The 16129-nt window shown below is 41.2% G+C and overlaps 1 protein-coding gene across 5 annotated transcripts in view; it reads right to left on the bottom strand.

The window, feature by feature from the left end:
- Positions 1 to 16129, bottom strand: part of ASPH (aspartate beta-hydroxylase) — a 222058-nt gene that overhangs the window by 151724 nt on the left and 54205 nt on the right. For 3 of the 5 annotated variants that reach the window (XM_044295090.1, XM_044295092.1, XM_044295091.1), the window contains exon 3: positions 14108 to 14176. In XM_044295090.1, coding sequence (XP_044151025.1) covers positions 14108 to 14176 — 69 coding nt within the window. Of the gene's footprint in view, positions 1 to 2308; positions 2354 to 14107; positions 14177 to 16129 lie in introns of all 5 variants that reach the window. The other 2 variants (XM_044295093.1, XM_044295095.1) reach the window with 1 other exon arrangement.

Below are 16129 nucleotides of genomic sequence, written 5' to 3'. Positions count from 1 at the left end.
TAATAAAAAATATTGTCCCCAAAAGGTATACACAGCCTTTTAGAAATGATATACAGTACAGACCAAAAGTTTGGACACACCTTCTCATTCAAAGAGTTTTCTTTATTTTCATGACTATTAAGATTGTAGATTCACACTGGAGGCATCAAAACTATGAATTAACACATGTGGAAATATATACCGTACATAACAAAAAAGTGTGAAACAACTGAAAATATGTCATATTCTAGGTTCTTCAAAGTAGCCACCTTTTGCTTTGATTACTGCTTTGCACACTCTTGGCATTCTCTTGATGAGCTTCAAGAGGTAGTCACCTGAAATGGTTTTCACTTCACAGGTGTGCCCTGTCAGGTTTAATAAGTGGGATTTCTTTCCTTATAAATGGGGTTGGGACCATCAGTTGCGTTGTGGAGAAGTCAGGTGGATACACAGCTGATAGTCCTACTGAATAGACTGTTAGAATTTGTAGTATGGCAAGAAAAAAGCAGCTAAGTAAAGAAAAACGAGTGGCCATCATTACTTTAAGAAATGAAGGCCAGTCAGTCCGAAAAATTGGGAAAAACTTTGAAAGTGTCCCAAAAGTGCAGTCACAAAAACATCAAGCGCTACAAAGAAACTGGCTCACATGCGGACCGCCCCAGGAAAGGAAGACCAAGAGTCACCTCTGCTGCGGAGGATAAGTTCATCCAAGTCACCAGCCTCAGAAATCGCAGGTTAACAGCAGCTCAGATTAGAGACCAGGTCAATGCCACACAGAGTTCTAGCAGCAGACACATCTCTAGAACAACTGTTAAAGGAAACCTGTCACCAGGATTTTGCGCATAGAGCTGGGGACATGGAGCGCCGACATCTCGCGATGCGTCAGCTAGCGCATGCGTAGTTCGTTCCCTTGGCTGATGCCAGTACAGGGAATGAACATGATGCCGACACTGCGCATGCGCTAGCTCACGCATCGCGAGATTTCGGCGCTCCAGCTCTGTGACGTCAGCCAGCAAGGAGGAGATTCGGAGGACGCGGGGCGGTGCTGGGCTCCTTTCCGCTTGACTCATCTCCGGCTACAGGACTCATATCAAGTCATTTGCATATCAATCAAAACAGTTTTTTAACACAATAAAAGTGCAGAGAGCTATGGGACCTGGGTACTGCAGATGTGCTAGTGGCCATCTAGCAGCCCATGTCCCCAGCTCTATGCGCAAAATCCTGGTGACAGGTTTCCTTTAAGAGGAGACTGTGTGAATCAGGCCTTCATGGTAGAATATCTGCTAGGAAACCACTGCTAAGGACAGGCAACAAGCAGAAGAGACTTTTTTGGGCTAAAGAACACAAGGAATAGACATTAGACCAGTGGAAATCTGTGCTTTGGTCTGATGGGTCCAAATTTGAGATCTTTGGTTCCAACCACCGTGTCTTTGTGCGACGCAGAAAAGGTGAATGGATGGACTCTACATGCCCGGTTCCCATCGTGAAGTATGGAGGAGGAGGTGTGATGGTGTGGGGGTGCTTTGCTGGTGACACTGTTGGGGATTTATTCAAAATTGAAGGCATACTGAACCAGCATGGCTACCACAGCATCTTGCAGCGGCATGCTATTCCATCCGGTTTGCGTTTAGTTGGACCATCATTTATTTTTCAACAGGACAATGACCCCAAACACACCTCCAGGCTGTGTAAGGGCTATTTGACCATGAAGGAGAGTGATGGGGTGCTGCGCCAGATGACCTGGCCTCCACAGTCACCGGACCGGAACCCAATCGAGATGGTTTGGGGTCAGCTGGACCGCAGAGTGAAGGCAAAAGGGCCAACAAGTGCTAAGCATCTCTGGGAACTCCTTCAAGACTGTTGGAAGACCATTTCAGATGACTACCTCTTGAAGCTCATCAAGAGAATGCCAAGAGTGTGCAAAGCAGTAATCAAAGCAAAAAGGTGGCTACTTTGAAGAACCTAGAATATGACATATTTTCAGTTGTTTCACACTTTTTTGTTATGTATATAATTCCACATGTGTTAATTCATAGTTTTGATGCCTTCATTGTGAATCTACAATTGTCATAGTCATGAAAATAAAGAAAACTCTTTGAATGAGAAGGTGTGTCCAAACTTTTGGTCTGTACTGTATATTATATACATTTTATTAATAATATTATTGTTATTATTAATGGTTTCTGCTCTGTGCCCCTTTTTAAAAGAGCATTGTGGAAATCTACCCAAAGGATTGCCCAAAGCACATTTTATGCTTATTCAACCAAAGCATGCAATGGTTAGTAATACACCAAAACCGTCTGAAAACAGTTATGGAAAACCAAAGTACCTGGTGCCTTGGTAGCTTTCTCCGTTATTGGAGACTGGGCAAATCCTGAGGTTTATAAAATAAAAGATCGTTAGAAATGGAATCTATAAAAAAAAACAATATTAATAGCTGTGCTATAGTTGATATTTTAGCCCATGTCAAATGCATTAAAGTAAATAAAGCAAAAATGGGATGTCCGGTCTTCATGGGAGAACAAAATATTAAATTGAAAAAAATAAAAGGCCCAGCTCTTCAATCCATGCCGATCCAGCGAAGATGCTGTTTACAAGCTGCCAGCAATAACGTGACCACTGCAGCCAATCAACGGCCTCGGGGGTCACGTCCATAATACTGGCATTACCACCAGACCCAAAAAATTTCAAATAAACAAAAACTTGATTTAACTACATCATTTTCGGGGGAATACTTTTCCTTTAAATATTGGCACACTAAAGATGCAACATTTCTTTAGTTTCAGAACCATTTCACCCAGCAACCTTCTGCGGAGAAGAGGAACAGTGCATGAAGGACAGATCTTGTTATGCTGAAACCTCTCAGCTATCTGATATGATTTATTCACCGCACTAATGTACAAGCCTTTCATAAAGTAATGGCAATAAGAGGATAATGGTTGCAGGAGAGCGAGAGGGCAAATCATGCCTTCATACAAATAAACACTCACGCACAAGTAAAATGACTACCGTACATCTCACAGGAGAATACATCTAAACTATAAGGTATAATCACTCAACTTTTTTATTTTAACGCTGAAAAAATAGATTATCCCCAAACATTGAAGGTTGTCACAGAATTCAGGGGTTCTTTTCCTTCATATAAAAAGGTTACAAGAATGCAGAGCAAGCACATGCTGCATGCATACGTTAATGCATTTAATAGATGGCACTCAGTATATATAATCATACACCAATCAAAAATGCAATCTTGGATTATAAAAATGCAACAAATGCAAAAAATAAAATAAAAATCTAACTGCAAATTGTTACAAGAAGTGCTGCATTATCATCTTGTAAGATAAAGCTTGCCAATACCTCCAAGTAATATATCTTGCAATTAAAAGGTTTTTCTAATCAAGACAACCCCTTCTTTTTTTTTTAACTGAAGCCAGTCTGGAATAAGATTTCCCCTGCAACCACGAAATACTGTATATTGGCCAAGCTTACTGGAGAGCAGCTCTTTGTCAGTGGCTTTCGGTAAGGAAGAAGGGTCCTAAACTAATAGGGCATATGAAATGGAGATTTTTTTGGGCGAGTATATGGTATACATACAGGTTACATATACTGCTTTAGGCCTCATGCACACGACCGTTGTTTTGGTCCGCATCCGAGCCGCAGTTTTTGCGGCTGGGATGCGGACCCATTCACTTCAATGGGGCCGCAAAAGATGCGGACAGCACTCCGTGTGCTGTCCGCATCCGTTGCTCCGTTCTGTAGCCCCGCAAAAAAAAAAAAAATATAACCTGTCCTATTTTGTCCGTTACAATGGGCCGCCCATTCAGTAAATTGTGGAAGGCACGCGGGCGGCTTCCGTTTTCTGCGGATCCGCGGACTGCAAAAAACGGCACGGTCGTGAGCATGAGGCCTAACTCCGTTATAAACTGAAAAATCTGCAATTACACTTACTGGTAATTGGGTTTCCTAGAAGTCTCCAAGACAGCACCATTGAGATTTCCCCACCCTGATGGCACAGGAAAAACATATGTAAAGAGGTTAAAAGGACCTTCCCTACCTTTCACCTTCAGTAATTTACCAAGAACCCCCGAGACAAAAGTTATGCAAAAATGTAATACTCAAATCCTAAAAAGAGATGGGGGGATGGGGGAATAGGTGCTGCCGTGAAGAATTCTAGGAAACCCAATTACCCAAGTGTAATTGCATATTTTCCTAGTCACCTCCATGACCACATGCTTAAAACTGAAAACTCCAGTACATCACAGAACTTACCTCACCAAACACCCTCAGAGGTTTGGGATCAAGGCCCAAAAACAGACTAGGCATTGAGCCCGACTGCATAAACTACCTCTGGAGCAGGACCAGTGGGGCAAGGAAAGCATACCCTTAAAGAATATACTTAGCAGAGTTCCATGAAGAAGGCAAGGGAGCTGCTAGTTTTGCCAACTTCCTCTACTTTCCCCCAGAATCTCCACATGGATCCTTCTTCTGGGCTAAGAAGCTCTGACCTCTCTGCAGGTTCTGTCCTACACATGGACAGGAAAACATTCAAAGGTGGAGGGTAGAGAGGTTGCTTTTAAACTGTGTTTTTTCCCATCCTATAAGCACAGGGTAATCTCAGGGGCGCCTGTCATTAAGAAGACCACGGAAAAATAGGTGTAAATGATTCACCCCCAGCCCACCTCGGTCTCCTATTCAGCTTGAGTCATATGTATGAATTTTTTGGATTAAAGGAAACACTCAGCAGGTGAAAATGGATTCACTAAACAACCCCCAGTGCTTAGAAAAGAAAACGGACTCCCTGGGGGTTAAGTTGGCACGTTTAGTGCCATACAATACATTGGCCATCACACAAATACTTTGCATCTAAATTCTTGCTCCTCCTGGGCTTTGAAGTCAAGGAGGCAGTTCTATCAGTGATTGACAGTTATCTCTGGATACACATTCCTAGAGGGAAGGCTGTCAGTCACTGATAGGACCACCTCCTTGACTTCAAAGCCCAGAATAAGCATAGATATAAAATTAATAGCAAGTTTTTGTTGACCCTTTTCCAATAAAACCACATATAAATATGCTCAGCAACTCCTGCTCTATAACACAGTGCCCTCAGCTTAGACACCATGTTCAACATGATAGGCTCCCCTTACATTTTTTTTAAAAGATGGTTATCAGGAAATACCAAACTTGGACAACTTTTCTCGTGTATGGGCACCCTCATTTCATCTGCCCTTTAGAGCAATTTGTGAAATGATGAGAAGCACCCATAGCATTGTGTGGATGACATAAACCCCACCATGTCAAAATGGGCCACATTACATACTTCCCTGCAGCCTGGACTCTAGGAGGGGGTCTTGGTTCTTCTTAATGGCACATCAGGGGGCTATTTACTTACTAGTTTAGGTTTGAAAAGTCATGAAATGGATACCAGGCCATGTGCTGGAACCAGGTCGCAATATGGGGTTCACTAACGTCACTTTAATTATGTAACATATAACATTCAAAAATCTAAAAAAACACAGGAATTCTATTTTCTATTGTTTCCCTAAATACATTTCACTAAAACCAAACATCGAACTTGGTTAGATTTCAATCAATAAGACATGGACACTAACAAACTTACTACTCAGAACATATTTGGAAACATTTTATTTGCATCAAAACCATTTTTTAATTAATAGTTAGAACAGAATAAAATTAATGGAATCTCTTTAGTTTTATGTACAACACAAAATGGATAAAAGTTATCAAGTAGTTTGATTTGTAAAACTGACATACGCCCCAATCAGCACTGTTAAGATGCATTATACAGCCAAGCAAAAGGCATGACCTGAGAATCGTGCCATAAATATGCTATAGCCACGCAAGTGCAAGCTGAGCTCTCCCGTGGTCCCATCACAGGCACCGTTCTTAATAGAGAAAGTTCTGCAAACAGGAATGGTCCTTACTTGCAATGCTCACTGGACATATAAAAACTAATGAAGCAGATGAAGATGCAAGAAGATTTCTGAGCAACTCTATTTTAGTTGAACTTGTAGAATTTGGTGCCTTGGGCCTATGAAGAACATGGAATGTAAGGACATGGAAGTATGTGCCAAATGGTCCAATGCTATTAGTAATTGAACTCCATCAGTGCTTCCCTCCCAAGCCATGGAAGGGTCATTGTGCAAAGCTTAATGAAAATAAATCAAACTGATGCAAAAACACATAAGACCTGGACTGCTGAAATCTTCACTGGGATTTAAGACCAACCCGTACTATTAACCACTCTATTGTGTACATGATCTGCCAAGTAGGACACTCGGCTATGTGGGCACCACATGGCTCCTTCAATCCAGACTGTCCACTATGAAGTGGGAGATCCCGTAGCTTGTGGCTTTACTTATGAGAAAAAAACAAAACCACAGAGAGAAATTAGTATCTGGTCTGTGAAGAGAGGTTATTGGTTCTGCAAATCCAGTATGACACAGGTCTTTTTTCCCTGAACCCCTTCGTTCTGTGACGTACCATCAACATCGTCTGTGGGATCGTTCTCTTCTTCTTCTACCATTTCAAAAGGAGTCATTACATCATAAAGAAAGGAGAGGAAGCCATAAAACCAATCAGAGCTTTCCTCAGCTAAAATATTAAGGACTTCCTCTAGAGAATCAATATTCACACTACTGCCATCTTTGGTGAGGCCTACACAAGGGTAAAGGAAAGAAAAAAGGAAAGAAAGAGAAAAAAAAAAAAAAGAGGAGCAGTTAAGTAGGCACAAGGTCTGAGGAGAGAAGGGACGTGCAAATGGCTTCATCCACTCACTTCTCTAGGACAATGAAGGTTTGAAGTGTAAAGGAAAACTGAATGAAGGTTTGACAGAAAATTTAAAACTCAAAAGATATCATGCAGATGTTCCACAGGCAATATGGGAGCACTACATCTACATCAAGGACAGGGTTAAGCTACTTTCACACTCGCGTTTGGTGCGGATCAGTCATGGATCTGCACAGACGGATTCGTTCAGAACGGATCCGTTTGCATTATCTTTAACATAGCCAAAACGGATCTGTCTTGAACACCATTGAAAGTCAATGGAGGACGGATCAGTTATCTATTTTGCCAGATTGTGTCAGTGAAAACGGATCCGTCCCCATTGACTTACATTGTGTGTCAGGACAGATCCGTTTGGCTTAGTTTCGTCAGATGGACACAGACGCTGCAAGCAGCGTTTTGGTGTCCGCATCCAAAGCGGAATGCAGGCGGAACAGAGCCAAACTGATGCATTCTGAGCGGATCCTTATCCATTCAGAAAGCATTATGCATTAAGGGCAAAACTGATCCATTTGGACCGATTGAGAGAGCCCTGAACAGATATCACAAACGGAAAGCCAAAACGCCAGTGTGAAAGTAGCCTTACATGCAAACAAGGACCAGCAGCAGTTCAGCAAAGAAAATCACTCTTAGGTCATGTTCACGTGGATATCGTGTAGATTCTGCATAGAAAACCACAACAAAGTACAGTAACACCTGCCTCTTTCTCAAGCAAGTTGGAAAAAAAATAAGAAGTGTAAAAGCCTAGCTGTGCCACTTTGCAGTACTTTTCAGACACATTAGTAAATCTGGGCCATTGTGATCATAAAAGTACATATATCCCTCAAATAGTACTTTGGAGGAAAAGCCATTTCATTTTATTACAGCTCCCAATGGCACAGCAGACCAGAATGTAGGATTCAAGCATGGGGGATAAGAGAAAAGTGCAAATAAGGACATTTTTTTTTTGGGGGGGGACTATCCAAGGAGGAATGGGAGTAGAGCAATTGATGGAAAAAAAAAAAACACTTTAGAGTGAAAAGTAGTTAATGACAACCTCTAAGTCCAAAAAGTTTTAAATTGGTCTCCTGAGACCATGAGAAAATATGTCCACATTAGTTACAGTAAATGAATTCTATTAGTACAAAATATTCCAAAGATTTGAGTGTTCATTTTTAGGAAAAAAAAAGGGCCAAAAATTCCTGCAGCTTGTTCAATACTTCCATTCATTGTAGGCCACGGCTATCTCAGTGGACGGCAACAAAATTAGAATAGCGCTCACTGACATTTCATTGGCATATAATCTTTATAGGGTTGTCCAATCCCCAACTCAAAATAAAAAAATAAATAATGGCCAGAATGTGTGCACCATAAAAAAAGAAAACCACCAATTTCCTCTGAGCAACTCTGTTGCAGTGCTGCCGATCCCATACCCGCTCCCATCTCATCCATCGTCACGTGCACATTTACAGCCATTCACATGACCACAGACGAAACATCTCACTCGGGCACTAATGAACCTCCAAAAACGATGAAGAGGACGCAGCACGTGAAAAGCACTGCAGCCCCATTAAATAGCTGATCGGTGCAGGTACTCAGAGTAGAACACCCATCGTTTTAAGACCGATAGCCTATCGCAGGGGTGGCCAACCTGTGGCTCTTGAGCCACATGCGGCTCTTTGCTTCTTCAAGTGCGGCTCTAGCTGTGGAGCCAGGAAGGAGTCAGACCGGCTCACTCTCCACCCCATGCTCAGATCTATTTTCCTGATCAGGCATTGTTACTACTTTGCAGCTCCAGCTCACTCTCCACGACGACCTGATGCACACAGTGTAAGAACGTAGTACGTGGAGACACGCACTATGACCTGACATTGCGCTCATCAGGTCACAGTGGAGAGCATGTCAGATCTTCAGAGTAGCAGGTGCCCGAGCAGGAGCCCAGTGCCTGATCAGGAGAGGGAACAGATTATTTTTTTTATTATAGAACTGAGAATGTGGGTCTGATCTGAGCATGGGGGGGGGGGGTGTCCTGATCTTGAAAATGGGGGGTCTGATCTGAGCATGGGGGGGTCCAGATCTAAGCAATGGGGGTCTGATCTGAGCATGAGGTTTCAGATTTGAGCATAGGGGCAGATCTGAGCATGGCAGTCTTGTTTGAACATGGGTTGGTCAGGTCTGAGCATGGGGGTCAGATCTGAGAAGGGGGAGATCAGAGCACTGAGGGTCTGACACTGGGAGTCTGATTTGTGTTGTCTGATCCAAGCATTGGGGGTCTGATTTTGGGGGTTTGATTTGGAAGACTGATGAGGTTTGGTGATCTTATTATAGGTCAGATAAGGATTGGGGATCTGATTTAGGAGTCTGATCTGAGGTCTGATGAAAAAAAAATATTTTTTTTTTTCTCTGCTGATAAACAATAAGAAAAAATACTTTTAGCAGACCTCAGATCAGATGAAAAATATATTTTTTTAATCTTATTTTTCTTTGTTAAAACCTAGGTGCATCTTGTAGGGCGAAAAATACGATGACTGTGTGCAAATGTATAGCCTGTGGCTCCTGGTAGTCATACTTTTTTTTTTTAGGCTCTTTGTGTATGTAAGGTTGGCCACCCCTGGCCTATCGTAAGAACAAGCTATCAAAACCCTTAACACAAAAAACAGGATTACTTTTGGATTATAAAATACATAAAAGGGAACCTGTCACTTTGAACCATGTTGACTGAGCTATAGGCAGCATATAATAGATCGGGAGGAGCGGAGCAGATTAATATATAGTTTTGTGGGAAAAGATTCAGTCAGACTTGTATTTTATTAATTTCAATTCCTGTGCTTTCTGGACTTTGGGGTCCTATCAGTGACTATGTGAAATACATAGCCTTCATGTTGTATAATAAATCTCAGCGGACGTTATCTCTTATCAGTATGCTTGCTTTTATTCCATAGATTCACGGATAATAGTATAAGGACGCGTCCGCTGAGATTTATTATACAAACGCTCTGGAAGTTCTCCTCCTCGTGCGGACTAATTTAAAAAGTCGAGTGCCGACTGCTCTTCATCTTGATCTACATAGCCTTTTACCACCCTTTTACTCCATCAACCACCCTTTTACTCCAAAGCCCAGAAGGAGAAGGAACTTAAATGTATAAATTACAAGTTTTACTGAATAATTTCCCATAAAACTATATATATATCAATCTGCACAGCTCCTCCTGCTCTATAACATGCGGCAGATTCCACAGCATGGTGACAGGTTTGCCTTAATACAGTCCTGTTTAAAAGTTTAAGACCACTTGAAAAATGGCAAAAAAAATCATATTTAGCATGGCTGGATCTTAACAAGGTTCCAAGTAGAGCTTCAACATGCAACAAGAAGAAATGGGAGTGAGACAAAACATTTTTGGAGCATTCAATTTAATGAAAACAACAAATTAACTGAAACGGGCTGTTTTTCAGCTGATCAAAAGTTTAGGACCACACCTCCAAAAAAAACCTAAGCCCCCCCCCCCCCCAACAAAAACAGAAATCCAACTTCCAAACATGAACTCAATGAGTAGCTCCGCCGTTATTGTTTATCACTTCAAAAATTTGTTTCTGCATGCTTGATGCAAGCGTTTCCATGAGGTGAGTGGGAACATTTCTCCAAGTGGTGAAGACAGCCGCACGAAGGCCATCTACTGTCTGGAACTGTTGTGCATTTTTGTAAACTTCTCTTGCCATCCATCCCCAAAGGTTCTCAATTGGATTTAGATCAGTGGAACACGCAGGATGGGCCAAAAGAGTGATGTTATTCTCCTGGAAGAAGTCCCTTGTCCTGCAGGCATTGTGTACTGTAGCGTTGTCCTGTTGAAAAACCCAGTCGTTACCACACAGAGGAGGGCCCTCAGTCATGAGGAATGCTCTCTGCAACATCTGGACATAGCCAGCGGCTGTTTGACACCCCTGCACTTCCTGAAGCTCCATTGTTCCACTGAAGGAAAAAGCACCCCAGACCATTATGGCGCCCCCTCCACTGTGGCGCGTAGAAAACATCTCAGGTGGGATCTGCTTGTCATGCCAGTAACGTTGGAAACCATCAAGGTTACATTTTTTCTCATCAGAGAATAAAACTTTATTCCACCTTTGAATGTCCCATGTTTGGTGCTCTCTTGCAAAGTCCAAACGAGCAGTTCTGTGGCGTTCAAGGAGACGAGGTCTTTGAAGACGTTTTTTGTTTTTGAAGCCCTTCAGTCTCAGATGCCGTCTGATGGTTATGGGGCTGCAGTCAGAACCAGTAAGGGCATTAATTTGGGTCGAGGATCGTCCAGTATCTTGACGGACAGCCAATTGTATCCTCCGGCTCAGTGCTGATAAAAAAATGTTTTTGGGTCTTCCACTTGACTTTTTTGTTCTATAACCCTCAGGATCATTTAAGAAATTCCAAATGATTGTCTTACTGCGTCCCACCTCAGCAGCAATGGCGCGCTGTGAGAGACCCTGCTTATGCAGTTCAACAAGCCGACCACGTTCAAAAAGGGAGTTTTTTTGCCTTTGCCATCACAACGTGTGACTACCTGACAGAAAATGACAATGAATCTTTGCACAGATTTGGCATTTTAAAAAGGCATGTGGTCCTAAAATTTGGATCAGCTGAAAAACAGCTTGTTTCAGTTTAATTGTTATTTTCAATTAATTGAATGCTCAAAAAATGTTTTGTCTCACTCTCATTTCTTTTTGTTGCATGTTGAAGCTCTACTTGGAACCTTGCTAAGATCCAACAATGCCAACAATGTAAAATATGATTTTCTGCCATTTTTCAAGTGGTCTTAAACTTTTGATCAGGACTGTATATCCTTATGAGTTGGCGGAGTCATGATCTTTACAAGCGCCTACTATTATATCATGAACAGAGCTCAACATGAAATATCCACTGTAATGTACCCTAATGAGGATACAATCTAATTCCTTTTTTTTTTTTTTTTTTATATATAAGGCTACTTTCAGACTGGCGTTTTGGCTATCCATTTGTGAGATGAGTCATGGGCTCTCACAAGCGGTCCAAAACAGATCAGTTTTGCCCTAATGCATTCTGAATGGAAAAGGATCCGCTCAGAATGCATCAGCTTGCCTCCGTTCAGTCTCCATTCCGCTCTGGAGGCGGACACCAAAACGATGCTTGACACAATAGAAAACGGATGCGTCCCCCATTGACAGATCAGTTCATGACAGATCAGATTTGGCTATATAAGACATCATACAATCGGATCCGTTCATGACGAATGCATGCGGTTGTATTATTGTAACAAAAGCGTTTTTGCAGATCCATGATTGATCCGCAAAAAACGCTAGTGTGAAAGTAGCCTAAGGTGAAGGCTACACCCAGACATGCTCTAAACATTATTAAACATCCCAGAGTAAATAGGGGTTTATTTACTGAGCAGTGCATTTGAAAGTAAATAGTGGCATAGAGGACGAATGGCACCAGACAACGCCAAGTAATCAGAGAATACACCCTTCTTTGTACAAAGAACAGGCAACGCCACTGTTTAACTAATAATGCAACATTATAGACAGCTTAAATGTTGGAGGGTACTGAAAAGGTTTAGGGCAAGGAAAACGTCTTTTTGAATTCTTCAAAAAAAATTTTTTCAGTAGGAGTTAAAAATTCACATAAATGTGGCTCTAAAATGTAGAGATAATACTGTGAAATGAATACAACTACAATAAAAATACATCTACTAAGTGGTGAAGTCATAAACGGGTCCCCAAGTGGGGTTATAAAAAATAAACCTTGTACCCATTGTGCACAATCAACCCTATTCCGTCACAAGTTCAACATGGCACCTCATGGCAAAGAACTCTGAGGATCTGAACTAGGGTTGATCATGGAGACTGATGCTCTTTAATATACACATAACACATACTTCCTAACACACAGATGGACCAGAATGAGCAGAATTGCTCCTTGGAAGCAGATTTCTGCTCCGACAAATATAAGGGAGCTTAAGGCATGCTCTATGATATATCGCATATAAAAAGACAACCCTTTTTGATAAAAAAAGGAGAATATATTGTATAGGGGGGGGGGGGGCTTAGGCATGGTGCTGAATCTCCTTAAAGAGACAAGTCCTGTACGGAGACTTACTGGAAGTTCTCCATGGTATGGAGACCCATTGGCAATGCTCCATAGGAAATGAATATGCAAAGCAGTATCTCCCAATAAAGAGAACCATCTCACCAGAGTTACCCATTTGCATATTGTTTTCCCAATAAGTCTCCATGCCATGGAGAACTTCCAATAAGTCTCCATTTCATGGAGAACGTCCAGTAAGTCTCCACACAGGACTGGCCTCTAAGGAGATTCAGCACCCTGCCAAATCCACTTACAAGGCATCGCACTGAGCCAACCAGAATGCTGCTCCATACTGATGAGGGGCAAGCACCCTGAAACATCGGTCTACGAGTGGACATCTGGCTTGGCTATATTCACTTGTCAAAACCCAAGACTTGTTGGAAAGTCAAATCTTGACTCATAGGGAGCCACTTGCTGGTGAGAGGGTTCTTTTTCTTGGGAGATATCCCTTTGCATATTTGTAAGGGGGAGGGAATATTTAGAGATAGTATCACTTAAAGCTCTATAAATCTCAAAAATATAAATATAATATTTTGAACCACAGACTAAACTGTAACAGATGCAATATACACTAACTGTACTGCTACCAGCCTGCATCTCTAGTCTTTTGGATTTCTCCTGCAAATAAAATGCCAATATCAAATACTTCTGAATGACTATTTGAGCAGTTTGCCATTAACCTAAGTAGCTATGCTTTATTAAGCTGCTAATTAAAATAATGATATGAGCAAACATGCATGAATGCCAGCCATCAAGTGCAAAGGAAAAACTCATTATTTCAAATCTAAAATCCAGTTTAGCACATGAGTTCATGTAAATTAAAGGGGTTTTCAAAATTATTACTAAAAGTATCTTGTCTCCTTTTATCCCTGGAAAACCCCTTTAAGTTAACAAATAGAAAAAAAAAAGCAGATTTCATTTCCATTTTATGAAGCTTCTCATATTCAAAGATGTAATGGAGACACAAGTTATTATTTCTATACAAGCTCTTAAACATGATGGGTATAAGCATGCATGGGATGAAACAAACAGGCATGCACATTGTGGACACATTTAACTTGCAATAAAACCATACACTGCATTATAAAGATAACCGATGTACGACTTGCCACATTACTTTACGTATAATGCTCTTAGCACTTTATTTTAGGACATGAGCAAACATAACAAAGGCAAGCTACGTAGTAAACTGCTTGCAGAATTAGGTCACGAAACCGCAAAGAAGGCTGTACTTGCCTAGCAAAACCTTGGCATCGTCCACGTCAAAATCTCCATCACCATCTGCATCGTAATCTCCCAGTTTTCCTGGTTAAGAAATTCAGAACGAAAAGTCAGAGTGAAAAGTTGCATTCATTTACTACAAGAGACTGACTGAAATCATAAGAACAGAAAATGTTAGAGAAAAAATACTGGACCCCATTAAGTGGTAGGGCAATTTATTTTCTCAAATTTGGCAGCAACCCAAGTTCCACCCCAATACTAAAACTTGAGTTTTCATTTAAGCCTTAAAAGACCCTGTGTCACGCCCATGTATGGTAGGGAGACACCACAACGAAGGAGAGGGAACAAGGAACAAGACCTGAAAGCTAGGGAAGAAAGAAGGACAACTCCTAGTCAAATCCCTAGCCACAGTCCTGACTGACTATCAGTATGAACAGACCCCAAAAGGTAGGAGAGTTCATACACAGGAGTAACTAGAGTCCTAACTCACCCTATAAGACCCTGGCGATTGTGACAGGACTGAGACTACCTGTACCTCCAGAAAGTAAGGACGAACTGGAGTCTCTCTAGGGCCTACAACAAAGGTCAAGGGAAAAACAACACACAGAAAAAACAAAATGCAAAAGGTAAAAGGAAACGCTTAACTTTCCAGTAGTTATGGCAGCAACAGGCACTCAGTCGAGAACCAAACACCAGCAGACCACAGATACCACTGAAGCTATAAACCGCACAGCATTGTGGGAGAAGCAACAATAAATAAGGAAAGTTAAACGACCACAATAGCAACACCTGGAGGTTAGAGGTGTGGCCAGTATCAGAAACAACACAGACGTCTAGCCTAATGATCCACAAGGAAACCTGTCAGTTCAAAGCCCGTGTTGCCAGTCTCAAAGATCTTCTGTCACCCACTGTCGCAGGGACATCCATATGTCTCGGTATGTCTGTGACACCCTAAGATTTTCCATTTTTGCATTTTTGTTTTTTACTCCCTGCATTCCCATAGTCCAAACTTTTTTATTTTTCCATTCACATAGCCTTATGAGGGCTTATTTCTTGCGGGACAAGTTGAACTTTTTTTTTTTTTTTTAGTTTTATTTATACAATTTCAAATACATCAATACCCCCATTTTTCACCCAATCCTGTCCCCATAGAGAGAGGAGAGAGACCAGAAAGAGAAAGGGAAAAAAACAAACAAAAAAAAAACACAACACCTTTACAATTAATCCCATTTTCCCAAACTTAGATTTTATTAAGCCAGTGATTCCATATTTCACAAAAACAATCCTTCATCCCCCTATTATTAAATATTATCCTTTCCATTGTTATCATGTTATTCACAGATATCTTCCATTCCTTCACAGAAGGCTGGTCTTTTTCTGTCCATTTTCTCAAAATAAGCAATCTCGCCTGAAACAGCAGCTTACAGAGTACTTGTTTCACCACCTTCCGCAAACCCAAAAGTATTGTACCCCCCAAAATACAAGCCACAGGGCCACTGTGTATTTGTACTCCTAAAGCTTTATCAATAACAGCTGCTATTTCAGACCAATATCTAAATAACTTGACACATCTCCATATTAAATGAACCAGACCTGCCTGATCTTCGCCACATCTTGAACACTCATCTGTGGCGCTTAAGCCCATTTTTTAGGTTGGCGATGTAACCCATGTATAACAACGAACTGAGAAACCCAGTGTGAGGCCCTTAATGACACCAAAGGCCTATTACTTAATGCATCTTTCCATTATTATCTGACAAACCATCAACATCTTTTTTCCATTATTCTTTCGCTACAATTATTATCCTTATCTTATATCTCCTTGAAATACTACCTTTAACTTTTCTATATTCCCGAGAAAGTGACTAATATTATCAGAAGGGGCTTTTTTAGATTTCAACTGGTGAATTAATTGCATTCCAAATTTGTAAATACTTTAAAAAAATCTTTTTTTTTAGGATCCCAAATTTCTTTTTCAAAGTCCTTCATTATATCCCCCTCAAAAATGTGACTCAAACATATTCCTCTATTTTCCCA

The sequence above is a fragment of the Bufo gargarizans genome, chromosome 5, assembly GCF_014858855.1.
Source record: "Bufo gargarizans isolate SCDJY-AF-19 chromosome 5, ASM1485885v1, whole genome shotgun sequence".
Lineage (NCBI taxonomy): Eukaryota > Metazoa > Chordata > Amphibia > Anura > Bufonidae > Bufo > Bufo gargarizans.
This window is presented reverse-complemented; position numbering and strand designations above follow the sequence as displayed.